The sequence below is a fragment of the Podarcis vaucheri genome, assembly GCF_965113315.1.
Source record: "Podarcis vaucheri genome assembly, chromosome: 6".
Classification (NCBI taxonomy): Eukaryota; Metazoa; Chordata; class Lepidosauria; order Squamata; family Lacertidae; genus Podarcis; species Podarcis vaucheri.
The window spans coordinates 3,962,148-3,989,793 of NC_138764.1; the positions used below are offsets into that span (position 1 = coordinate 3,962,148).

A 27,646-nucleotide genomic window follows, 5' to 3' on the forward strand; every position below is an offset into this window, starting at 1 on the left:
ACTTACAGAAACATTGTAAAATTAATGAATGTTAGAAGGATGTTGGATAGAAACTAAGCGGTTTCCAGCTGTAATGCTTTAAGAGATATGAAAAAAGAGGTTTTACAAATGGGTAAAAGTTTAATGGTAAGGATTTGCTGAACTAACAAATCGAACTGGAATACAAAGAAGGGAGGGAGGAGGAGGTCCGAGGAAATAAGTGTATGGAAGTTATGTTATTGAAAATTAATGTGTGTTTTTAACTGTTTTTTTATTTTGTATGTTTATTTTTCTTTTTTCTTGTTATATCTTAAAACCTTTTAATAAATATCTTTTTTTAAAAAAAAGAAAAAGAAAGAGACAGGGAATTGCAGCTTAGGTCCAACAGGCGTTATCCGGGTTTTCGCAGGAGCCGGGGAAATGCTCATCCAGGAGGAAAGGATTCCAACAGAATCATTAGTTGTTAGTTTGTCTTCTGACGAGTAAATTAGAGTGGAAATATACTTGAGAAAGGATTGGGTTTTGTGCCCACACCTGGCTATTCCACCTTTCAAACTCGCGTAGACGTTCATAAAAGCTTAGAGACTTTTTTGCAGGCAAGATATACCAGCCTACTCCCATTGAGAATTAAGTCCCGGTTCAATCCTGTAACACACAATCATTATATCCAAACATATCAGTCCTTAGTGTTAAGAGATATAGAGAAAATCGAGTGGAAGAAACAGTATAAATCCTTCAATTTGTCTAGGGAAGAAAACAATATTCTTAAAGAGATTTCTGAGAAAAAACATCTCGTTATTAAACAAGCGGATAAGGGAGGGGCCGTTGTAGTTTTAGATAAACAAGTGTATGAATAGGAGACCTTTCAACAGTTATCAACCCGTGAATTATGATCCAACTAATGAGGTCAGACGTAAGCTTTTATTGGTAGTCCAAGAGGCGTCTGCCCTTGGTTTAATATCTGACCAGTTAGCTGAATTCTTAGTACCAGAACATAGTCGTGTTCCAATTTTTAATACCCTCCCCAAAATTCATAAAGGGATTTCCCCCCCTCCCGGCCACCCCATTATCTCTGGGTCTGGGTCCCTCCTTGAGCCTGCAGGACAATTTGTGGATTCAATCCTTAATCCTTTGGCAATAAGAACCCCATCCTACATTAAGGATACTCAACATTTTATTTCTGTCATAGAAGGTCTCGCTGTTCCCCAGGGTGCTATATTAGCTACTTGGGATGTTGAAGCTTTGTATACTAATGTTTCATTGGATAGGTTACGTTCCCTGGTTGAACAAATACTGCATGACAATAAAACAGTAATCAAAATGATCCGCTGGTACATGTGTTATTCAATCTGTTGGACCTTATTCTTGAAAATAATTTCTTCCGCTTTAAAGAACAGTTTTATTTTCAATGCAGGGGCGTGGCGATGGGCGCCCATTGTGCACCATCCCTCGCCTGTGTCTATATGCGTTATTTTGATTTAGAATATATTTTGAGTGATTCAAATCCATTTAGGAAGCATTTGTTGGCTTATTATCGTTACATTGATGATCGTTACATTGATGATTTTATTTTTGTTTTGGACCAGGATATATTCTTGGAATTTGACATTTGGTTAAATCAATGTAATACAGCTTTAAGATTTACTGGTAAAAAGAGCGAGGTTAGCATTTCCTTTCTAGAATTTGAATTATTTTTTGTTACTGAACGTAATGAACATGTCATTAATTTACGCCCATTTTGCAAACCTTGTTGTTGTTGTTTAGTCGTTTAGTCATGTCCGACTCTTCGTGACCCCATGGACCAGAGCACGCCAGGCACTCCTGTCTTCCACTGCCTCCCGCAGTCTGCTCAAACTCATGCTGGTAGCCTCAAGAACACTGTCCAACCATCTCGTCCTCTGTCATCCCCTTCTTCTTGTGCCCGCCATCTTTCCCAACATCAGGGTCTTTTCCAGGGAGTCTTCTCTTCTCATGAGGTGGCCAAAGTATTGGAGCCTCAGCTTCACAATCAGTCCTTCCAGTAAGCACTCAGGGCTGATTTCCTTAAGAATGGATAGGTTTGATCTTCTTGAGGTCCATGGGACTCTCAAGAGTCTCCTCCAGCACCATAATTCAAAAGCATCAATTCTTTGGCGATCAGCCTTCTTTATGGTCCAGCTTTCACTTCCATACATCACTACTGGGAAAACCAGAGCTTTTACTATGTTGGCAAGGTGATGTCTCTACTTATTAAGATACTGTCTAAGTTTGTCATTGCTTTTCTCCCAAGAAGCAGGTGTCTTTTAATTTCGTGACTGCTGTCACCATCTGCAGTGATCATGGAGCCCAAGAAAGTAAAATCTCTCACTGCCTCCATTTCTTCCCCTTCTATTTGCCAGGAGGTGATGGGCCCAGTGGCCATGAGCTTCGTTTTTTTGATGTTCAGCTTCAGACCAAATTTTGCGCTCTCCTCTTTCACCCTCATTAAAAGGTTCTTTAATTCCTCCTCACTTTCTGCCATCAAGGTTGTGTCATCTGCATATCTGAGGTTGTTGATATTTCTTCCGGCGATCTTAATTCCGGCTAGGGATTCATCCAGCTCAGCCTTTCGCATGATGAATTCTGCATATAAGTTAAATAAGCAGGGAGACAATATACAGCCTTGTCGTACTCCTTTCCCAATTTTGAACCAATCAGTTGTTCCATATCCAGTTCTAACTGTAGCTTCTTGTCCCACGTAGAGATTTTTCAGGAGACAGATGAGGTGATCAGGCAGTCCCATTTCTTTAAGAACTTGCCATAGTTTGCTGTGGTCGACACAGTCAAAGGCTTTTGCATAGTCAATGAAGCAGAAGTAAATGTCTTTCTGGAACTCTCTAGCTTTCTCCATAATCCAGCGCATGTTTGCAATTTGGTCTCTGGTTCCTCTGTCCCTTCGAAATCCAGCTTGCACTTCTGGGAGTTCTTGGTCCACATACTGCTTAGGCCTGCCTTGTAGAATTTTAAGCATAACCTTGCTAGCGTGCGAAATGAGTGCAATTGTGCAGTAGTTGGAGCATTCTTTGGCACTGCCCTTCTTTGGGATTGGGATGTAGACTGATCTTCTCCAATCCTCTGGCCACTGCTGAGTTTTCCAAACTTGCTGGCATATTGAGTGTAGCACTTTAACGGCATCATCTTTTAAAATTTTAAATAGTTCGGCTGGAATACCATCACTTCCACTGGCCTTGTTATTTGCAGTGCTCTCTCAGGCCCATTTGACTTCACTCTCCAGGATGTCTGGCTCAAGGTCAGCAACCACACTACCTGGGGTGTACGGGCCATCCATATCCATATCTGGAGTACTGTGTCCAGTTCTGGGCACCACAGTTCAAGAAGGACACTGACAAACTGGAACGTGTCCAGAGGAGGGCAACCAAAATGGTCCAAGGCCTGGAAACGATGCCTTATGAGGAACGGCTAAGGGAGCTGGGGCATGTTTAGCCTGGAGAAGAGGAGGTTAAGGGGTGATATGATAGCCATGTTCAAATATATAAAAGGATGTCACATAGAGGAGGGAGAAAGGTTGTTTTCTGCTGCTCCAGAGAAGCGGACACGGAGCAATGGATCCAAACTACAAGAAAGAAGATTCCACCTAAACATTAGGAAGAACTTCCTGACAGTAAGAGCTGTTTGACAGTGGAATTTGCTGCCAAGGAGTGTGGTGGAGTCTCCTTCTTTGGAGGTCTTTAAGCAGAGGCTTGACAACCATATGTCAGGAGTGCTCTGATGGTGTTTCCTGCTTGGCAGGGGGTTGGACTCGATGGCCCTTGTGGTCTATTCCAACTCTATGATTCTATGATATCCTTCTGGTATAATTCCTCTGTGTATTCTTGCCACCTCTTCTTCTGCTTCTGTTAGGTCCTTTCCACTTTTGTCCTTTATTATGGTAATCTTTGTACAAAGTGTTCCTTTCATATCTCCAATTTTCTTGAACAGATCTCTGGTTCTTCCCATTCTGTTGTTTTCCTCTATTTCTTTGCATTGCTTGTTTAAGAAGGCCTTCTTGTCTCTCCTTGCTATTTTTTGCAAACCTACTGATAGGAATTATTTACTTCATTATCATTCTAACCATCCAGTCCAATTAAAAAATAGTCTCCGGCTCAGCCAATTTATTAGACTTACCGTATTTTTCGCTCTATAACACGCACCAGACCATAACACGCACGTAGTTTTTAGAGGAGGAAAACAAGAAAAAAAATATTCTAAACGAAATAGTGGATATATGATTTTTGTGGTTCATGCTGTGGCCACAGACATGTGATCTGACAGTGAGTTTGGAGTAGCCCAATGCAAAAATCCTGAGGATCCATGTGGATCCATGCTTTGTAACCACGGAGGAGGGAAGGAAGGGGAACCATGGATCCTCTGCTCACGACTGCAGCAGATCCCCCCCCTGCCACCCGCAGGCATTCGCTCCATAACACGCACAGACATTTCCCCTTACTTTCTAGGAGGAAAAAAGTGAGTGTTATGGTGCAAAAAATACGGTAAAAGAAGGACTTCCGGGTCAGCGCCATCGGTGAATGGCGGAGTTCCTCCGTTTGGAGGAACGGGCTCCGTGGAAACTGGGTCTTCCTGCCGCGGCGAAGGTGGGGACCCGCTAGAAATCCCAGGCGGAGGAAGCCTGGGAACGTGGGGTTCGGCAGGGCACCCTACTCGCAGGGAATCCCATTTAGGGGCTCCAGAGCAAAGTGGGGTGAGAAGCGCGGTGCTGCAAACTGACTGCTACTTTCACGGAGTGAAGCCGCACAGCCATTGCCGGAGGGCGCTGACTTTTTCCTGTGGACAATTGGATTTAAAACAAGTACCTGTGAGTAGAAATGGAAAATTGGATCAAGAAATTTCTTAATTTGGTAACGAAGCGGGAAGGTTCAAAACAGCAAGTCTGCCTTCCGCTTTTTGTATATAGACTAAAGCAAAAACTTTGTAAGCTAAAGCCTGGAAAGCTGTCAAAAAAGTCTAAATTTCCTTCATTTAGAATTACTGAAACCCCCTTGGAAGCAGGAGAAAAGGGGGGAACTTTGTTCAACCCTAGCAGGAGAGGAGTGAAGAAGGACAAGTTTCCACCGTCTCTAACCTGGGAACGGGGTGTCAGAGACAGAAATTGTTGGAGAGGTTCATTGACTGTCAATGGAATATTTTGACAGATAGCTAAAGAAGAGAAACAAGTTGATTCCAATGTTGCCTTTTGCATTTTAAAGAAACAAAATATCTGAAAAATATCTGAAAAACGAAAGTAATTTTCCTTTGTTGGACTTGCCTAAAAAAAAAATGGATACAAATAGAAATTGCCTCCTCTAGAGGGAGCTTGTCAAATTGTTGCTGCAGTACATTTGAGGGCTCAACAGATGTGAGATTAAGACCGTGGGAACAGGCTTTTCTGACCTTGACTAAAGATGAGTTGGAAAGAAGAATGGGTGCTTGCCTTATGCAAGACAAGTGCCCTGCTGGAACAGATGCATGAGAAGATGGACTTGATGAATGAGAAAATGGATTTGACTGTTGCAGTTAATAACTGTGGGCAAATAGGGAATATTGATACAGAAATTATCCAGGGACCAACTCATGAATCTGTACTGACTGGGCAAGTGCAGAAGATAATGGAGGAGGATGCGGTTGCACCCCAAATAATACAAATGGAGAGTCCCGAGGCCCTACAGGAGTATGAGCCGTTGTCATTGAAGATTGAAGTTGGAGTGGGCCAGGGGGCGTCTGGAGTCGAGGAGGTTCCCAACGTTGGAGAGACCTTGGAATATGCTTTTAAAAACTTTTTGGACTATATTGAGGATTGTGGGGAGTGGGACTGTGGGGAATGGGCGGGTTTGATGAAGGGAGATGGGGACAATTTTGGCTTGGAATCCCCCAGAGGCCTACCCCTCAATGAGAAAGGAAAGAAACTAAGAAAGAGACCAACAAAAGACAAGGAAAAGGGCAAGTATAAACAAGAAGAAGAAGAATTGCAGAAGGGACATGGAAGAGACTTAAGGGCCTCGGACATAAGGCTTCCAGATTGATGGACTAGATGGAATGGACAGTAAGAACTGACACGATCTGAGACCAGGAAGAAGGGACGTTGGATGAAGATTGGAAGAAAATTTATAAAGAAAATTTTCTATTTGGGGAATTGGCTAAAAATTAATGAATATTAGGGAAATTGTTGGAATGAAACTATATGACTTTATCAGAAATGATATCAGGAGTAATGTATATTTGATAACTAAGATTCAAGCTTTAAGGTGTTTTAGGGTAAGATAAGGTTAAATTAATTAAGGTAATGTGAATAATAGAATATGGGGAAAGATGGAAAGGATTGGTTGAGTTAATTATTAGATTAAATTAGGTTAGGATAAATTTTTTAACAAAAATTGAGAAAGATGGAAAGAATTTGAAGAAATAACTAATTAAACTAGAATACAAAAAGGGAGGTGTGAGGAAGTAAATGAAACAAGCAAATGGAAGTTTTAGATATGTAATCTGGGATTTGTGTTGTTTTCTTTTTTCTTTTTATCTTTTTGTTGTATTGTTGTATTGGTTTTTGTGTTTTTTCCTTTTTTCCCCTTTGTCTATTATAGTGTTGTTTTTTAATGTTTTTTCTTCTTATAATTCTGAAAACTACTAATAAATATTATTTTTTTAAAAAAATATTAGACTTAAAAGAAGTTCTTCCCTTGATACTGATTTTTTTTTTAAAAAAAATGCTGCATCCCTTTCCTCTTCATTAAGAGATAGAGGCTATCTGGAGGAAATAATTCAAACGGCCTTTGAAAGGGCTAAAAGAACTTCTAGGCAGGAATTGTTGGTACCGAAACCCAAAAACAATCAGGACAGGATTTTTGGTTCTATAGAGGACAACTATTTATCTTCTTCTATTGAAAGAGTGATTACGAGACATTGGCACATCATTCCCCATATTCCAGGCTGTCAAAATGTGCCCATTTTAGGCAAAAGGCGTCCTAGATCGCTTAGGGACATTCTTTCCCATACTGATCTACTTGAATACCATAATGACGACCCACACACTACGCTGAAAGGGCATTATAGATGCAGTCATTGCACATGTTGCAGATTTGCTTTGCCCGTGAAATCATTTACCAACACAATAAATGGGCGAAAGATTGTCTTGCAACAGTTTACAAATTGTTCTACAAAAAATTGTGTGTACTGTATCTGTTGTGCTTGCGAGCTTTTATATGTAGGTCCTGTGCAATCAGGACTGGAATTTATGAGCAAAGGTCCAAAATATGCAATGCTTGCCTACCCGCCCCGTTAGCCCAACATTTCCAGCAAGAGGCCCATACTGAAAATGACCTGAGTTTTTTCATCCTGTGGACTTTAAAAAAACTACCTTTTAGATCTGTTGATGTATGAAGAGCCTTGATACAAAAAGAGTACAAATTAATATTTTAACTAGGAACCTTGTTTCCAAAAGGTTTGAATACTGAATTTGACCCTGGTTGTTATATATAAATCTATTTTTGTGTCTTTGTTTGTTTAGCAATAACAGGGAAGTGTTACTGTACCTTTAACCATGTATGAATGTGATTATTGATTCCAAGCACCTGTAATGTATTTAAATGTTTGGTATCACCAGTTTCTACATTTGCTGTGCCTGTGAGTATCTTTTTTCTTGAGTGAAATGTGTTGAGCGATTAAGTAAGATACAACATGAGATGGGTATTGCGTCGTTCATTTACTGTAACTGGAATGCCATTCTGTATTATTCCATATTATTTAGCATTATGGACTGATGAAGTTTGCTGCAAAACCTGGATAATATCCGGAAAACAGGTCTCATCCATTTGGCTTCAATTGATCATTTGACTTTGCGCTTCCAGCTAACGACTACTTGAAGAATGCTTTTTAGCAACCACTCCTACGTTTATGGCTTTGTGCTTCCAACGACTATTTGTTCCAGCTATGTTGACATACTTATTGCATACGTAACCAGTACAGCAACGAGAGAGACACTGGTACATTCTATGTTTATGAGTAGCTCCAGGCTTGGTTATGCACACTGCACTTTAGTTTGCTCATTGTCTAGTTGATTTATGAGGTTATATACTTATTCTAGTAAAATTGTTGTTTATATTCATACGCCAGTTCTGGTGTTGTTGGAAAGAAAGTGAAGTCAGCAGCCACTTCTCTGTTCCAAGCTTTGCCTTCCAAAAGCTGCTTTTCCAATAACAAAACAAAAAAAGAGGACTATTTTGTGTGCACTATGCAATTTGATGCTTAATTCAGAGGAGCCACAAATGTCAGGCTGCAGCAGTTGCTCCTCTCCACACAGCAGCACTCTTCTCCTCAATCAGAAAGATGGGGGGAGAATGAGGGCTCTTTGCTTATTTCAATGCCCCCTCTCAGCCTTAAAAAGCAGATCTATAGTCCTGACGTGCCAAGAGTGCTACAATGAAAGTGGGGAGTAGGTGAACAGGAAGGCAAGATCTGGGCAACTTTTAGCACAGCTCAGGGTGGTAGATACAATATCAGAGATGGGAGAAATTAACAAGCAAGCCCAAACACAGAATAAATCCAGGGGGTTGTATGTGGGACCTCGGCCGTTGATCAGTAGGAAGCCATCCAGTTAAGTGGTCTAGCGCTGCAGACTCCAGTACGCACCAGAAGAATTAACAGATCATTAGGTATGTGAATGCATGAATGAATGCTCACCAACATGCAACCGAGAAGGGCCCTGAAAGAAACCAGAGGGCGGCCTGTTGTGCTCAGCTCCCCACCTCCTGCAAGCTTGTCTCCTGCTGACCCACTTTCTTTCCTTCTCACACGTGTGCCTTCATCTCAGCTGCCATGTCTTCCTAGTGGCTGAACAGCTTCCCCATAGTCTTCACAGTTTCTACCGCAAACTCACCTTTTCTGTGCTGCCTTCTAGTACTTAGGCCTCATCTCCCTGGTCCTCTGCCTCCCGCTTTATAAAGCCTTGTTTTTGCCCTTCTCTTGAATGAGACTGTAACCCAGAAACCAGATTATATCCAGTGCTAAGCACAAACATGGTCAGAATTGCTGTGAAGGGGCCTTGGCTAAGAACAGGCGGTGCTATGACATAAAATAAGGCCACCAAAGAACTACTGCTTCTGATCAACATAGATATGCTAATTAGAAGCAATAATTCTGAACTATGACAGGCAAAATGTTCATTCCTGAACTGTAGAACAGTAAACAAGGTGAACAAAATTGTATCTGCTCTAATAATGTTAATATTTACTGATCTTTCAAATGCTGCCTGAGAAACAGACATAAAAGGTGATCTGGAATGTATATCATATTGGGACTGCAAAGCTCAATGCACTTTGACAAGTCTAACTGAAAATCAAAAGAATTTACTTCCCAAGAAGCCTAGTTAGGATTAGACTGAACGCAACACAAGAATGTACAGTTGCATTTTATTGAAAACTTGCTGACTCAGCAATAGCTCAGCGGCGGAGCTTTCCCTGACATCTCCAGGGGAAAAGACACACGTGAAACCCAGAAGAACAGCTGCCGGTCAGTGTTGACAACACTAAGCTAAACAAATGGCTGACTCATAACAAGAGGGTTTCCTATAGTCCCAGGAACAGGATGTTATCTACAGCTTAGAAAGTGGATGTTAAAAATCAGTAAAATAAATTCATGCAGAGAGTGGCACTTATTTTTTAAAATCTTTGGTTTTAATGGATTGTGTGCAAAAGAGGATCAGGCTTGAGTGATATAGAAAATATCAGAGGTCAGAAAATGGACATTTCACAAATTCTAATTTCAACTGCATAGCAAAGAGAGTAGTTTTTAAAATGGCTTTATACTTTCAAAGATGTATAACTTCAGTCAGATTTGTATGATTTATACAATTCTCAGTTTGCAACTTGAAAGCTATTAACATATGGAAAGAAAATGATACTGTAGGCCCATCCTAGCAGCTTAACATCTTCTTCAAATTGAGAACTGACTGTGGAAAATAATCAAAATGTAGGAGAGGTACTCGATGCTTAAAGATACTCTTATCGTTGCTACTAGTTTCCCTGGCACAAATTAAGCCCTGGTGAGCAGCAGCCTTTAACAAGCACCTCTGTCCTTAAGGGGTGGGGGGGCACCACTAACCTCGCGTTGGCTCAGGAGCAGCCTCAGCACTGACAAGCCTCTGCCCAGCACACATGGAGCGCAGCATCTGGAAAACAGCCAAAGGTGCCACATTCATGCGCAAAAGGTCCAGCAGAATCCTAGAAGGGAACATAGGTAGACATTAAAAGTACTATACTAACAATTCATTGTCTGGAAATTAGATTTCCTGATTTGTTTCTTGTTGCTGGGTTGCTGTTTTTTGGTTTTTTCCCCAAAAACGCAGACTGCAGTTCACATTCTCTTTAACTTAGGCCATGTTTTATGTGAAAGTGTCATAGAATGATAGAATTGTAGAGTTGGAAAGGATCACGAGGGTCATCTAGTACAACCCTCCGGAAAGCAGGAGTATTTTGCCGTCCAACGTGCAGCTCCAACCCACAACCCTAAGATTAAGAGTCACATGCTCTACCGACTGAGCTACCCTACAGTCAATTAGTCTTGAAACAGTTACAAAAAAATGTCCTGCAAATTCAAATTCAGTGCATAGGCATTATCCCCATATTGTGGACTGGACTGGAGACAATGTGGCTTACAACATACCATTTATCCCCACAAGGTGCGTGAGCTTTCTGGTCTGTGGGCCTAAGATGACCTTTAAGCCATGTCCACCCGCCCTACACCAGATGCCATATATGATGCCAGGTGTGAGGCAGGTAATGCTGTAGCTTTGAAACCCCACACAACCAGCTGATTGTTGGGTCTTGGAAAGTACTGAGCACTAAGCTTGACAATCAGCTGGTTGTCCACATTTTGTTGGCTATGCCTTTGCATGCATGGGCAAAAACACACCACTCGACTCCGTTATGTCCCTTGGCTGTCAGGTGGGCAGCCCCACCCATTTTTATTTTTATTGTTGTTGTTATATGCTGCCCATCTGGGTTGGCCCATCCACTCTGGGTGGCTTCCAGCAAAATATTAAAACACAAAAAAACTCAAACATTCAAAACTTCCCTGTACAGGGCTGCCTTCAAATGCCTTCTAAACGCCAGAGAGATGTTTACATGGGGCAGGGGGAGATAGCTCAGCTGGGTAGAGCACGGTGCCGATAACACCAATGTTTGATCCCCATACGGGACAAATGCGTATTCCTGCTTTGCAGGGGGTTGGACTAGATGATCCTGAGTGTCCCTTCCAACTCTACAATTCTATGATCCCATGGCTGCCTGAATCCAGTTCCACAGCCCTGCCGGGAACTATCATTCATACTGCAACTGAGACTGACAGAGGGAGTGGCTTACAGGAAAACTCTGAGCATAAGAGGTAAAAAAGGAAGGTCCTGGGAGCTCTGAGTAGCACAGGCAGGAGCGCCTCTCTGCTGCCAGCTAAGGCTGATTCCCGTAAGAGTGGTAGCTTTGAGCAGATGCCACTGAGAGACTACTCTGGGCTCCCTGGCCCCATAGGATACTCTTCCCTGCTACATAATATACCGTATTTTTCGCACCATAGGGCGCACCGGACCATAGGGCGCACCCAGTTTTTAGGGGGGGAATTCAAGAAAAAAAATCTTTTTCCCCCCAGCAGCCCCAAAGAGCAGCGTACAGGCTGCACACAACCTCTCCTTGGCAGAGGGGTTGCGCGCAGCTATGGAGGAAGCCAAGGCACCGAGCGGGATGGATTCCTCTCGCTGTTTTGGCTTCCCCTTTAGCCCTGTGCAGCCTCTCCTTGGCGGAGGAGCTGCACAGGGCTTTCCTGGGAGGTGGGGGGATTCCCTCACCTCTCCCAAAAGCCCGCAGAAGCCGTGCAAACCCTTTAAAGAGATCGCGGCTTCTCCTGGCTTTTCTGGGAGGTGGGGGGATTCCCTCACCTCCCGCAAAACCGGCAGAAGCCGCGCACACTTTAAAAGGGCTGCACGGCTTCTCCTGGCTTTCCTGGGAGGCGGGGGGATTCCCCCACCTCCTGCAAAACCGGCAGAAGCCGCGCGCACTTTAAAAGGGCTGCACGGCTTCTCCTGGCTTTCCTGGGAGGCGGGGGGATTCCCTCACCTCTCGCAAAAGCCCGCAGAAGCTGCGCAATCCCTTTAAAGAGATTGCGGCTTCTCCTGGCTTTTCTGGGAGGTGGGAGAAGGGACTGATGCCGCCAGTCAGTCCCTTCTCCCTCCTGCTGAAAAGCCCACAAGAGCTCACGGAGCTTGTGTGCGGCTCTTGGGGGCTTTTCCCGCCTGCCTCCCCCCTGCATTCGTTCCATAGGACGCACACACATTTTCCCTTGCTTTTTAGGAGGGGAAAAGTGCGTCCTATGGTGCGAAAAATACGGTAGTTGGGGGGTGGAATTCAAACATGTCACATGTAGTGCCTCTGACCCCTGTGGTTGTGGGAGCACTTAAGAGGAGTGCCAAGGGGCACTATTTCACTTCCTCTGCCATGTTATGTAGTGGCATTGGAGGGAGTCACCATCAAGGGACAGGGGCCTCTGAACAGCTGGCAGGCGAAGGCTTCCTTGCTCCCACAGGGAACTGGTTGCTTTTCGTGAAGCTGGTGCTGTTCTGTCCTTGCTATGACTGTCTGTGCGGTTTCAAGAGATCTTCTGTGGGTGGTGTTAGAATTCCTGCTCCATGATTGCTGTCATGGGATTGTTGTCCTTCACATGACAGTGTATGTTTTGACTCCACAGAGTGGGAAGTGATGGAGACAGGATGTTTGTGTTCCTGTGTTCCGTGAAGTGGGACTATTGACCTTTGTTCTTTTTCTTTGCTGTCTGATGCTGGAGAGAGAGGGAGCCATGTTGCAGTGCTCCATGTGTGTTTATATGTAAATAAAGTAGATTAGCCAAAATGCTGTGTTGCTGAGGTCTGTTATGCGAACTGCAAACACTCTGCGGATCCCCAAGTGTGCCTGTCTCTGTTGGCATCGGTTGCTGTGATGTTCGGGCAGAAGAAAGCTTTTGACACTCCCGAATGACCAGAAGGGACAGAACATGCCAGTCGGGCATGTGCCTCTGTCAGGGTCCTACTCGAGTGTAGGCCGAGCTCCTGACATGTGGGTGGGTGTTATTCCATGAATGCTTGTTTTATTTACTAATGGGTTTACACACACCCCTCCAGCTTTTCACCTGTCCTTATTTATCTGCAATCTGCCTGGAGTAAAGAACAAGTGGCAATTACAGTAACCATAGCCTGGCTTAGCAATGCGGAGCCTTTGATTCCCCCTCCGGCTTTTGTGTGCCGCCTTTCGCGCGAGGGTCGCGGGGCGGATTACAAAGGCGCGTCACGTTACACCGCCCCCCCCCGCTCACTTGAACACTTCCGGGTCGAGGCCGCTCCCCGCCGCCTGCGCCAGCTCGAACAGTTCTGCCTCTTCCGCCGTGAGCAGCTTCCTCCGGGGGCGAGGCGCTCCGGCCCCCGCCTTCGCCAGCCCCGCCGCCGCCGCCTCCGCGCCCGGGCCAGACATCGCCCCGCCAGCCGGCGCGAAAGGCATGCTGGGAGCGTCGCCGCGCCCCGGCGCCCGGCCCTGCCGCGAAGAACTCTGGGAAGCGAAGTTGGTCGGAGGCGGGGAGGCGAGTCGCGCACGCGCGGCCCCTGCGCAAAAGCCCCGCGCTCCGGGGAAGCCGGGAAGGAGCAGCCCCGCGCGCGCGCGCTCAAGGGGCCGGAGGCCGCCCGAGGAGCCAGGCAGCAGCCGAGGAGCCTCGGCGGCGCGGAAGCAGCGCCCCCCCCCCGGCTGCCCTCGCCTGAGCCCTCGGTGCTCCCGCTCAGTCTCAGAAGCGGGGGGGGGGCAGATTCCTGGGGCGCCCCTCGGGCAGGACCCGCTCGCCGCTCTGGACGAGGCAGACATGGCAGAGGTCAAGCGGGGGGGGGGGGCTTCTCCCTCCCTCCCCCCGCCAGGAGCGAGGGGCGGCCCTGTGGTGCAGGATCGGGCTGCGGACGAGACGCTTGAGGGAGGACAGCCAACTCCAGGCTCGCCCTGCAGGTGTCTCCTAGGCCCTTGGCCTCCTGGGGAGAGGCCCTCCCTGGACCCGAGGCTTGAAGAACAAAGTTGTTCCTCCCTCCCTGGTCAGGGGTCCAAGGGGGCTGTGGCTGTACAAATACTGTGGCCCTACTCTTTCTAGCTTGTGCTAGGTCCTGTGGTGGTCATACTATGAGGTCCTGCAAGACTGGGTTCTACAGTGGTACCTCAGGTTACAGACACTTCAGGTTACAGACTCCGCTAACCCAGAAATATTACCTCAGGTTAAGAACTTTGCTTCAGGATGAGAACAGAAATTGGGCTCTGGTGGCACGGAGGCAGCAGGAGGCCCCATTAGCTAAAGTGGTGCTTCAGGTTAAGAACAGTTTCAGGTTAAGTATGGACCTCCAGCAAATCAAGTTCTTAACCTAAGGTACCACTGTACTTAAATTGCTGGAAGCCTACTTATTTCTAAAGGGCCTGTCCAAAATACCTTCTGGGGGAAAGGAAATTTCCATACAGATACTTTCCAAATTGCAATCCTATGTCAGAAATGAGCACCTCTCTCCTTCAAATGATCCATTTAATGAGCTTTCTTTTTTAAAAAATACATTTTTATTATCAATTTCAACATAACCAATTATCAAACCATACAATCACATACATTATTCCCCCCCTTTCCCCCTCCCTCCCTTCCCTCCCTCCCTCTCCTTCCCCACCAAAGACTTCCCTCAGCTCCTCTCTCTGATTTCTCAGCACATATTATTCTCTGCGTGTTATAAAATTTTACATATCCTTACATTATCTATCTAACATGTTATCAACTAATAAATTTGTGTATGTTTATTCAAAACTTGCCAAGGAGTCCATTTCATTTTGTTGTCTTTTTAGATAGTCCTACCTCGGGTTGAGGGACGCGGGTGGCGCTGTGGGTTAAAGCCTCAGCGCCTAGGGCTTGCCGATCGAAAGGTCGGCAGTTCGAATCCCCGCGGCGGGGTGCGCTCCCGCTGTTCGGTCCCAGCGCCTGCCTACCTAGCAGTTCGAAAGCACCCCTGGGTGCAAGTAGATAAATAGGTACCGCTTACCAGCGGGAAGGTAAACGGCGTTCCGTGTGCGGCTCTGGCTCGCCAGAGCAGCGATGTCACGCTGGCCACGTGACCCGGAAGTGTCCCCGGACAGCGCTGGCCCCCGGCCAATAAATGTGAGATGGGCGCACAAACCCCACAGTCTGTCAAGACTGGCCCGTTCGGGCAGGGGTACCTTTACCTTTACCTCGGGTTGAAGTAGCTTCAGGTTAAGTGTTTTCGGGTTGCACTCCGCGGCGACCCAGAAGTAATGGAGCGCATTACTCCCAGGTTTCACCGCTCACACATGCGCAGACGCTCAAAATGACGTCATGCGCGGAAGCAGCAAATCAAAATGCGCAGACATGGGTTGCGTTCGTTTCAGGATGTGAACGAGGCTCCAGAACAGATCCCGTTCGCATCCAGAGGTACCACTGTAATTTGTAAAAAGTTCCCATTCTTCCTTAAAGCCACAGTTGTCCTTGTCCCAGTTCTGCATAGTTTATCAGTTTTTTTGCCACTGTTCTTTCATTGGGATTTCCTTGTTCTTCCATCTTTGTGCTAACAAGACTTGCTGCTGTTGTAGCATACATAAATAAGTTTTTTAAAAAATTTCTTGGCAGGTCTTGTCCTACAATCCCTAACAAAAATGCTTCTGGTTTTTTTTTTACAAATGTCATTTTAAACATTTTTTCCAATACATTGTATATCATTTCCCAAAAAAAATTAATTTCTCTACATTCCCACCACATATGATAAAAAGTCCCTTCTTTTTCTTTACATTTCCAACATATATTTGACCTGGTTTTATACATTTTTGTGATCTGTACTGGTGTAATATACCATCTATATATCATTTTCATATAATTTTCTTTCAAGAGAGAACAATCTAAATTTCAACTTTACTTTCCACAGTTTTTCCCAGTCCTCAAATTGTATATTATGTCCTATATCCTGTGCCCATTGATCATAACCGGTTTGACCTCCTCATCTTTTGTTTTCCATTCTAGCAAAATACTATCTGCTTTTTTCAGCAGCTTCCCTTCTTCTTTTGAAATCTAGAAGTTGTATAGCTAAACTGTCAGGGAACTGACATCGGAGCTAGAGGCGGAGGGAAGGCTCTCAAATGATGCTGGAGAGAGGCAGCTCCGCAGATGGGGAAGCAAATCAGCCCAACACCAGGGATATAGAGGGGCTGATGGGGGAATTGGCGAGAGGGCTCCAGGACTCTTCACCGGACACCAGCGGGGAGAGCACGGGTCCTCCGCTACCCACGCCCACCCTGCGCAGAAGACTTCCGCACAGAGAGAGTAGGAGGAGACTGGGTGTCAAACAACTTTTATGTTGGAAAAGATTTAAGAAACGCCCACCGACAGATTCTGCTAGCGACTGAGGCAGCCACGAAGTGAAGGGCTGTGCAGACTGAAAGGTTTAGCAAGGCAACAAAGCTTGGAGAGGCAGCAACTTACGCACGAGCAACCCATACACATTACATAAACCCTTTCTTATTATCTTCCTTGTACATCTCATGTAGTTGTCTGCAGTGTAAACAACTCTGAAAATGGTCTTTAATTTCCTCGTAATCTTTTAGCTTCCATTTCCCTTCTTGATCCTTCAGCAATTCTCTATATGTAGGCCAATTCCCTTTTTTGCCAAGCAGTTTGAGTAACAAAGCTTCAATTGGCGATAACCACCAGGGTGTTTTTTGTTCTACTAAGTCTTTATATCTCTCCCACACCCTCATTAGTGATCTCCTAATTATATGATTGTAGAATCCTTTGTGGATTTTCCCTTTCCCTTTCCCATACCACAAGTATGCATGCCATCCAAATCTGTTATGACGTTCCAAATCTAATGCTTCTTCCTTTTCCAGTTTTATCCAGTCCCTAATCCATACCAAACATGCGGCCTCGTAATACAATTTGAGGTCTGGGAGGGCAAACCCACCTCTTTCTTTTATATCTGTATCTTATGTTTAATCCTTGGCCTTTTGCCTCCCCCCCCCCCCGACAAACTTTGAAATATCCTTTTGTCATTTTTTGAGGCAATCATCTTTCACCATTACTGGGACTGTCTGGAACAGAAAGAACATTTCTGGCAATACATTCATTTTTATCACTGTTATTTTTCCTAGTAGGGAAAGGTTCATTCTGCTCCATATTTCTAAATTCCTTTTTATCTCAGACCACACTTTTTCATAATTGTCTTTGTAGATATTTATATTTTTTGCTGTTAACCATATCCGTAAGTATTTTACTTTTTTATGAACTTCCATCTCAATACTTTGTATCAACTCTTTTTTCTTTTCTTCAATTTTTTTACTAATAGCTTAGTCTTATTTCTGTTTAATTTAAATCCTGCCACTTCCTCAAATTCTTGAATCTTTTCTATCACTCTAGGATTAGATTTTCTTGGATCCTCCACCCTAATTACTAAATCATCAGCATATGCTTTCAGTTTTTACCCTGTGATCTCCTTATCTGCTCTTATATTTCTTGCAAGTACTTCCAGGACCAGAATAAACAACAGCGGTGATAGCGGGCATCCTTGTTTAGTTCCTTTTTGTATCTTACATTCATCCATTATCACCTGATTTACAATTAACTTGGCATTTTGTTATGAATATATTGCTTGTATTCCTTTTAAAATTGTTGTTGTTGTTGTTTAGTCGTTTAGTCGTGTCCGACTCTTGGTGACCCCATGGACCAGAGCAAGCCAGGCACTCCTGTCTTCCACTGCCTCCCGCAGTTTGGTCAGACTCATGTTTGTAGCTTCGATTTAAAAATTTAGGTCCAAAATTAATTTCTTCAAGCAATTTTTTCCATGAACTCCCAAGACACATTGTCAAAGGCTTTTTCAGCATCTATTTTACAGATTTTTTCCTTTCTTTATACAGTCTAAGAAATATTTTACCAAATGCTGCTCTTATTTCCTTCATCTTGTCAGTAGTCTTTCCATTTATATTAATTTTATTTATGGAGTTTCTCTGTTCAATTGCCACGCTATCAGTTTTCCTGATTTATTGGCATGTTCAAAGTGCTTCTGTTTCATTCTTTTTATCTTTTAGCTTATTTTTTCATTAGCTATCTTTAACTATCATTGGGTTTGTAATATTCTAGTTGCCTGCTTAGCTCTTTATTTGCTTTTTTTGACAATTGTTTCTCCTTTTCCATAATTTCATCTAAAATCTCTTGTTTCTTTCTTTTTTTCTTTCAATTTCCTTTTAAATGAACTCTGTTGTATAAACAGTCCCCTCATTTAATGAGCTTTCATCCTGATTTGCTTGCATAAAACTTATACAGAAGTTAGACCGTGTCTAGTTTTTATTGAGTGTTTCAGGGGTTTTTTGTAGGGATGATATACAAAAATGAGCATTTATCCTGATTTGCTTGCCCAGTGTTTATATATCTTCTTGTTAATCATTTGCTTGCCCTACACTTTTCAGTGCATTTTCCTGCCCTTCCCCAACCACAAAAGGGCCATTAAAAAGGATTTGATGTGCCATGATGGCCAAGTACTTTCACCCGCTTTAATTGCACAGTCCTTCTGCAAAAGGCAGGCTTGAAGCTCTACCCGTCAATAAATAGATCTGAGCCACAAGGGGGCATCTTGGGAACTCTCCTAGAAATAAGAACTTTTCATTTGACTTCAGAAGTGAGCAAAATGCTTCCTTGCTTATTAGATTATATCAAAGGTAATGTTATGTTTTATATGCCTGTTGTTTTTGCCATGGAATTTTTTTGGCAGGGATACTGGAGTGGCTTGCTGGACCATAAAGAAGGCTGATTGCCGAAGAATTGATGCTTTTGAATTATAGGTCTGGAGCAGACTCTTGAGAGTCCCATGGACAGCAAGAAGATCAAACCTCTCCATTCTTAAGGAAATCAGCCCTGAGTGCTCACTGGAAGGATAGATCCAGAAGCTGAGGCTCCAGGACTTTGGCCACCTCCTGAGAAGAGAAGACCTCCTGGAAAAGACCCTGATGTTGGGAAAGATGGAGGGCACAAGGAAAATGGGACGACAGAGGACGAGATGGTTGGATAGTGTTCTCGAAGCTACCAACATGAGTTTGACCAAACTGCGGGAGGCAGTAGAAGACAGGAGTGCCTGGCGTGCTCTGGTCCATGGGGTCATGAAGAGTCGGACACGACTAAACAACAACAATGTTATGTTATTTGCCCTGTGTTCATGGGACTAGGGCAGATTACTTTTTAAAATAAAACAACCACATGAAAATGGTACCTTGTTCTGATTGAAAAAAAACTGTTGAAGGCATTTAAAAATGAAAAATAACCTCCTCTACTTGAAGAATTTGGCCTTGCTGGAGGTTTATGCTCTCATGAGAATATGGGAATTGTAGTTTATACCCCACAGAGCTACAGTTCCCAGCACTGTTAGCAAACTACAATTCCCATTCTTTGGGGGGGGGTATACACTGTAAGTGTATGGTGTGTACACAGCTATAGAACTTGTTTGAATTTAAGGGGTAAAGGTTAGAGGGAGCACGCATGATTAGAGGAGGAAAGGGAGAAGCCAAAGATCAAGGGTTATGGTTTCAGGAGTAAGAGGCAGTACTAAAGAGACCTGGTTAATACCAGGGGCTGGCCTAGTATCTTTTATTTAGAACCATAGAATAGTAGAGTTGGAAAGGACCATGAGGGTCATCTAGTCCAACCCCCTGCAGTGTAGGGATCTTTTGCCTAATGGGCTCAAATTCACAACCCTGAGATTAAGACCAACTGAGCTATGCCAGCTAAACTTTGCTTTTATTTATTTTATTTGTAACCCATCTATTTCTAGCTTACTGTGTTGCACTGTGTTCACTGAGTGACATTTGCCTTGTGCGTCTTCTGACCCAGACACTCAGGGGGTCAGACAGGCCTTTGCTCCACGTTTGGGAGGCACAGCCAGGAAAACAGAGATCTATAAATCTCTGGGGATCAGCTTAAATGTCTATTAAAAATGAATTGGGATATCTTAAATATCAACCACCACAATCACCCACAGAAGGAGAGAGAGTGAGATTCAAGGGAAATTTCATATTAGTCATAAAGAAGTTCCCCGCCTCTGTTTGCATATAAGGCTTAAAATGATCTCTTAATGCTATTTAATAGCTGTCCCTGGGAATTCACAGCTCTCTGGCTTCAGTGTTGATTTTCTTCCTTTGTGCTTTGCACATGGAGGAACAAGTGGAGATGGAGGCCAGAAAACTGGAAGAAGCACCTGCTGAGAAGTGTGAGGAGGACAGGAAAAGAAGCAGACAAATCTGGATGCCGCTTGGGACCATGGTTGTACAGCTGGTGGTCTTGCTTGCCTGCCTGATCTGCATTGGCTTGTGCTACCTTAGGGTAAGTCTGCAAAAGAACCTTACAGGTATGACTCTCCTGACAGATTCACACAGACGAGGCTTTCCCATCCTGAAGTCCACAGTTTTGTTTATGTTTAGGCTCTCCTGAATCAGAAAAAGGCACACACTTTTCATATAATAGGGCTCTTTTAAAACCACATGATTGGTATTGGAAAGCCTGCTATTAAAATGGTCCCTTGGTCTGTTCATCTGCATGTATGCTAAGGAACACATACAAAAAGCTGCGGGCTTCTGTGGAGGTTAGGGTATGTGCAAATCTATCTTTGCAGAAGTTACAATGTAAATGGCAGGTTATTTGAGCTCTTCCTCTGACTCAAAGATTTAGCCACACTGTTTCCCTCCTTAATCACAAGATTCTCCAACAATGTAGGACAGGTTTATTGCTTTGCTTCCTTAAGAGAGAAATATTATAGCCATTTCTCACATCAACTGTTGTTAGAAACGGGTGGTTTTAAATACTAGGAGCACGTAATGATCATTTCCACTTGGTGTTCAACAGTTATTAGTATACCTCAAAAATCGCCAAGTACCTTTGGCTAATGATAAACTTTGTTCTAGTTTTCATCATTTGTTGGTAAATCTCAGAATTTGTAACTAGTAAATGTAAAAAATCTCATACCACTTATTTTTGAAATTGGCTGATAATCTCAAGGCTTGGCAATCTTAAGGACAATTTTAAAATTCCATTCTCATGTTTATATTTTGTTAGAAAATGCTAGGCTTTATCAAGGCACACTGAAACAATTGGAAAATAAATCTTAGAACCATAGAATTGTAGAGTTGGCAGGGACCCCATGGGTCTTCTAGTCCAATCCCCTGCAATTTGCCAGTAAATTATTTTTAAAAACCTTACCAAGTTCATTAAATAAAAAGTGCAATGCCACCCTCATTCCCAAAATTTAGTGATAAATACCATCACTGGAAAATAACACAAGTAAACCTCACATTTTTATTTTGGCCAGATTCAATAAGGGAGGTCCAGATTTGGAAATGTACCGTATTTTTCGTCCTATAGGGTGCACCAGCCCATAGGACGCACCTCGTTTTTTTTTGGGGGGGGAATGAATTAAAAAAAATATTCCCCCCCCCTGCTGCGGCTGCCGCCCCAAGCCTTGTGCACACCTGCCCGAAGCACGGGGCACCCTCCGGAGGGCTCCCCGTGCTTCGGGTGACACGCTGCCACCCCAAGCCTCGCGCACTTGGCGGGACCTCCTGCCGGGCGCGGGAGGCTTGCGGACACTCGCGGGGGCTGCAGGCTGCTGCCCGCAAGCCTTGTGAGCCCGTGGGAACTCCCACCGGGCTTGCAAGGCTTGTGGATAGCTTCCTGAAGCCTGGAGAGTGAGAGGGGTCGGTGCGCACGGACCCCTCTCGCTCTCCAGGCTTCAGCGAAAGCCTGCATTCGCCCCATAGGATGCACACACATTTCCCCTTCATATTTGGAGGGGGGAAAGTGCGTCCTATGGGGCGAAAAATACGGTACTTGCCTGCGGAAGTGGGGCTGGGTTTGCCACACACAGATTAGAAGACCACAGGGAATAAAAGTGAAGAGAGGTGGAGACGGGTGGGAGTGAGACCCGAATAAGTGATAGTCCTGATCATCCAGGGACTGCTAAGCACCTTGGGGGGGACAACCAATGTCTAGTTCTGAACACAGAGGCTGGGGCAAAGGGGGCTTTATCGCTGTTATTTATTAGTGTTTGTGGAGAACAGGAAATACTAAAATAAAGACAGTTGCAATGAGGGGGCGGTTGGACCTTAGCATGTTGACATCCTTTGAGAGTCCAGTTTGCCCTGTTTGTGAACTCCATGCCAGTTGAAATGTACTTAGGATACTATTTCTGTGTTGGGGAAAATTTTTCACAAAATGCTAGTACAATGAATTTACAATAGTGGTTTCTGCTGTCACAGCAGCATTACACCACACTAATTATTTTCCTCTCAGTGAAGTTATTTAAGAGTAGTCCTGACTGTTTTGGGCTCAGGAAGTTTCATTTCAGCCATTTTAATCGGTCTTGGAATAGCAACCCTTCAAACTGTGACTTAATTTTTTAAAATGTAGCTAAAAATGTTATACATATTGAGACACATTCTAAATCAGCCTAGTGTTTAATACTGTATCCACTCAAACGTTTCACTACTTCTTCATCAACCTATAATTGATGTAATGGTCAGATTGGAGAGGAAAATATATCTGATCTACCCTGATGGATAGACCTGCAACCATACATGGAACAAAATAAAGGTCCATGAGAGAAAGGTGACAATCTGATGCAAGATGATGGGCTTGTCCAAGAAATAAGATCATCTGTCTTAGCTTTGCAGTTTTTGTTCTTTTTAAGTCTAGTGTGTGGGTTTTGTCAACAGAAGTAGAGTTGAACTACTGGCTAATTAGTTCCCTCCTATGATAAACTCCTCTGGTAGAGGAATACAGCTGTCCATTTGGAACCAGTAAACTGTACTATATTTTGCTTTTATCAAACAGGTCAAATCATGCCTTAATATTTAGTTTTAAACTAAGCATGTGGTTATTTAAATTTTATTTAAAATGTTGGCAATTCAAGAATGAGTTAGACCAAATTAATGGCCTTTTAGGCTTCCTCCACGTGAGTAGGGGTTTTTGAATAATAAAAATTATATGTCACCGGGGGGTGTGTGTGTGTGTCAGGTTTTTAGAGAAGCTTAGGTGGGGCATGGCCCAAAAAGATTGGGAACCACTGCTCTAGATTTATTGTGGGGAACTTTGTTGCTAATTCATGAATACTAGCCTTTTGATGTGCTAAGAAAGTTCCTTAACCAAAAGTGCTTCTTAGAGTAAACTCATCAGAAATAAACTCACCAAAGCAACATTCTGGAGTTCTAATTAGATGGGGAACCTGTTGGGAGATAACCCTGAGGCCTTGTGCCTTCCCCCAATGCAGCGTCGCCCGAGATTCATCACTCCGGTCTCCCGTCACGTTGATGTGACCCATATCCTCCTGGGACATGAGCACACGACCAGCAGAGTCCAAAATAGTCCAACATTCAGCTTCCCTGGATGTGTATGAGAGGAAGAAAAGCTTTTCTCTATCCACTCTCCTTACCGTGTTTAATTTTATAAACTTCTGTCTTGTCGCCTCTTACTTGCCTTTTCTCTAAACTAAAAAGTCCCAGATGCCTCCAGCCTTTCCTGTCAGAGGAATTGCTCCATCCCCTTGATGTGGGGCTGCCTTTGTGCCTGATCTGGAAGCTCCCACTGGCGCAGAATGTGGAGGCTGGACGGGTGGTGGAGACAGACAGACAGCAGCTACCGTATTTTTCACTCTATAACACGCACCCGACCATAACACGCACGTAGTTTTTAGAGGAGGAAAATCCGTAGGCATGCCACCCCTAGGCATTCCCTCCATAACATGCACAGACATTTCCCCTTACTTTCTAGGAGGAAAAAGGTGAGTGTTATGGTGCAAAAAATACGGTAAGCCCCTGGAAGTTTGCGTGTGCTGCCGAAATGCTTCTGGGTCAAGTTCAAGGTTCTTGTATTATTTTACAAGACCCTTAAGAACTTGGCTTCAATATACTTTTAAGGACAGAGGTCTTCAGCCAGTTACTGTATGTGGCCCCGCATGCAGGGGTGGCCCATTTTGGCACCTGAGGTGAAACGGGAAGGTGCCCCTGCACTCCCCAGCGCTGCTGCCCAAGGGTCACTTGCCAGGGTTGTGTGGCTGTGGCTTCCAGCGAGATCTCACAAAAGCTCCACAAGGTCTCGCTGGAACCTGGAAACTACAGCCCCTCCCTGCCTCTCCAGTGGAGGCAGGCAGAGGGGAGAATTGAATCAACTCCTTAGGAATTGCCAGTGCTTTTTTTAAAAAAAAGGTGCCGGAACTCACCATGAAGTTGTTACAGTAAACATTTGAAAAAACAGTGCTGGTGCTGCATACTCTTGAGTATCCCAGGGAACATGCACTGTTAATTGCTGCAATTTCATTAAAAACCAGAGACCAAAATGTATGGACCTGCAGGTACTCCCACCAGACTTGGAAGTATGCTCCCCCAGCAGCCTCACAAGCAGTTGGCAAGCATGTTAGATGCTATCTGTAACATTTGTGCTGGTTGGCAAGGAAAATAATAGGTATAAAAAGATAATTCCTGGGTGCCTGGTACTCTGGCAAGAGAGCCCTAGCAGAGATTTAAAATCACAAAATATGCATTGAAGTAGAGCATGGAAATATAGGCTGTTAGACTTTTAAAATCCCTCCTCCTAGCTTTCTTCCAAAGTTGCCCACATCCCCTTAGCATAGCAAGTAAAAATGGTTTACTTGCAAACTCTTCAAAGGTCAAATGCATGTGCTTTTCTGTACATCAGCAACATTTAAACATTTAAAAAATGTTTCTAAACATTTAGAAAAATGTTGCTAAAGCCACATGGTCTATGATTGGAGCATCCAGCTTAGACATCCTTACTAGTTGGTTCGCATGAAGGAAAGGAAAAAGAACAAAGGCTTTGGTAACCCTTCTTCCCAAGGTGAAGGTGTGTGACCTAGTTAAGCTTACGCTATGGCCTTAACCCCTCCATGCATTAACTAGAGCTAAGCATGTTGGTTATATGAGGCAGATATAGCCCATAGTTTGCATTGGGGTCTTGTACCACCCATGATACAATTAAAGCATGGTTTCTCTTGTATGCGTCAAGATTGGTTTCACTGACTGATCAGATCATTCAATATTCCTTCATCACCTATATTCTCTCCTCTATCTATATCACCTATATTCTCTCCTCTGTCTCCCTCCTAAACAACGTTGATGCCCAATATCAAACCTGTGTGTTGCTTATTAGTTCCTTACACAAAGCTGCAACCAAACCTTTACCACACCCCATACCAAGGAACAGAACCTCAGTTTTTGTAAGAGGTCTAGTTCTAGTAGCCTGTGCTCAGGTGTGGGGATCCAACAGAAGACGTCAGGCAATACCAATGAGACGGAAACATGGAAGGTGCCTAAAGAAGCCAGGGTGGCTATCTAAAGAACTTTTAACTGAATTAAGATCAAAAAAGGATGTGTACAAAAAATGGAAAAGGGGGGAAACCACCAAAGAAGAATTCAAACAAATAGCCAGCACGTGTAGACACAAAGTCAGAAAAGCTAAAGCACAGAATGAACTCAGGCTTGCTAGAGAGGTTAAAAGCAACAAAAAAGGCTTTTATGGGTATGTTCGTAGCAAAAGGAAGAACAAAGAAACAATGGGGTCACTCAGAGGAGAAGATGGTGAAATGCAAACAGAGGACACAGAAAGGGCTGAACTACTCAATGCCTTCTTTGCCTCAGTCTTCTCCAATAAAGAAAACAATGCCCGACCTGAAGAATTTGGAGCAAATGATTCAGCAAAGGAAACACAGCCCAGAATAACTAAGGAGATAGTACAAGAATATTTGGCTAGTTTAGATGTATTCAAGTCTCCAGGGCCAGATGAACTGCATCCAAGAGTATTAAAAGAACTGGCAGATGTGATCTCAGAACCACTGGCAGTCATCTTTGAGAATTCCTGGAGAACAGGCGAAGTCCCGGCAGACTGGAGGAGGGCAAATGTTGTCCCTATTTTCAAAAAGGGGAAAAGAGAGGACCCAAATAATTACCGCCCAGTCAGTCTGACATCAATACCAGGGAAGATTCTGGAACAGATCATTAAGCAAACAGTCTGTGAGCACCTAGAAAGGAATGCTGTGATCACCAATAGTCAGCATGGATTTCTGAAAAATAAGTCATGTCAGACTAACCTGATCTCGTTTTTTGACAGAATTACAAGCCTGGTAGATGAAGGGAACGCAGTGGATGTAGCCTACCTTGATTTCAGCAAGGCATTTGACAAGGTGCCCCATGATATTCTTGTAAAGAAGCTGGTAAAATGCGGTCTTGACTATGCTACCACTCAGTGGATTTGTAACTGGCTGGCTGACCGAACCCAAAGGGTGCTCATCAATGGTTCCTCTTCATCCTGGAAAAGAGTGACTAGTGAGGTGCCACAGGGTTCTGTCTTGGGCCCGGTCTTATTCAACATCTTTATCAACGACTTGGATGATGGACTCAAGGGCATCCTGATCAAATTTCCAGATGACACCAAACTGGGAGGGGTGGCTAACACCCCAGAGGACAGGATCACACTTCAAAACGACCTTGACAGATTAGAGAACTGGGCAAAAATAAACAAGATGAATTTTAACAGGGAGAAATGTAAAGTATTGCACTTGGGCAAAAAAAATGAGAGGCACAAATACAAGATGGGGGACACCTGGCTTGAGAGCAGTACATGTGAAAAGGATCTAGGAGTCTTGGTTGACCACAAACTTGACATGAGCCAACAGTGTGACGCGGCAGCTAAAAAAGCCAATGCAATTCTGGGCTGCATCAATAGGAGTATAGCATCTAGATCAAGGGAAGTAATAGTGCCACTGTATTCTGCTCTGGTCAGACCACACCTGGAGTACTGTGTCCAGTTCTGGGCACCACAATTCAAGAAGGACACTGACAAACTGGAACGTGTCCAGAGGAGGGCAACCAAAATGGTCAAAGGCCTGGAAACGATGCCTTATGAGGAACGGCTAAGGGAGCTGGGCATGTTTAGCCTGGAGAAGAGGAGGTTAAGGGGTGATATGATAGCCATGTTCAAATATATAAAAGGATGTCACATAGAGGAGGGAGAAAGGTTGTTTTCTGCTGCTCCGGAGAAGCGGACAAGGAGCAATGGATCCAAACTACAAGAAAGAAGATTCCACCTAAACATTAGGAAGAACTTCCTGACAGTAAGAGCTGTTCGACAGTGGAATTTGCTGCCAAGGAGTGTGGTGGAGTCTCCTACTTTGGAGGTCTTTAAGCAGAGGCTTGACAACCATATGTCAGGAGTGCTCTGATGGTGTTTCCTGCTTGGCAGGGGGTTGGACTCGATGGCCCTTGTGGTCTCTTCCAACTCTATGATTCTATGATTCTATGATTCTATGATTCTATGTTACCTGATGAAAGTGCAGCCACCCATGGCCAGGCCTCTCAGGCCCATATTTTCTATAATACAACTTCAAGGACCTTGGAAAAAACAAATATTTTATTGGCTTTTGCCACAGTGATCAGAGGAAGGGGGATAGGGAGAACCTGAAATAAGTACAAACAGGTTGGAATAATTTTCATTTGCAACTCAACAATCTGTCTTAAAGTTGATAACCGAGTTCTCATTCTTGTCCATCTATTAAAATTCTTTTTCATTT

The 27,646-nt window shown here is 44.0% G+C and overlaps 2 protein-coding genes and 1 long non-coding RNA gene across 5 annotated transcripts in view; 1 reads left to right on the forward strand and 2 right to left on the reverse strand.

The window, feature by feature from the left end:
• Positions 1-13,509, reverse strand: part of LOC309534494 (mitotic-spindle organizing protein 2A-like) — a 28,322-nt gene extending 14,813 nt beyond the window's left edge. The window contains exons 1-2 of the mRNA XM_082226703.1: positions 13,339-13,509; positions 10,087-10,205 (exon numbers count right to left, since the gene is read on the reverse strand). Of these exons, the coding sequence (XP_082082829.1) occupies positions 10,087-10,205; positions 13,339-13,493 (274 nt within the window). The 5' untranslated portion in view covers positions 13,494-13,509. The remainder of the gene's footprint in view (positions 1-10,086; positions 10,206-13,338) is intronic.
• The window catches only part of TNFSF4 (TNF superfamily member 4), a 62,724-nt gene that overhangs the window by 17,767 nt on the left and 17,311 nt on the right, over positions 1-27,646 (forward strand). For 2 of the 3 annotated variants that reach the window (XR_014220754.1, XM_082226700.1), the window contains exon 1: positions 17,727-20,397. Coding sequence is in view for 2 of the 3 variants with exons in the window: in XM_082226700.1 (XP_082082826.1) it covers positions 20,227-20,397 (171 nt within the window). In the remaining variant the exon portion in view is untranslated. Of the gene's footprint in view, positions 1-17,726; positions 20,398-27,646 lie in introns of those variants that run through there. The other variant, XM_082226701.1, reaches the window with a different exon arrangement.
• LOC309534503 lies at positions 14,812-17,335 on the reverse strand. Its single transcript, XR_014220758.1, has 3 exons — positions 16,543-17,335; positions 15,258-16,122; positions 14,812-14,886 (listed from the first exon to the last, which is right to left on the reverse strand). It is a non-coding gene; the product is annotated as an uncharacterized lncRNA (long non-coding RNA).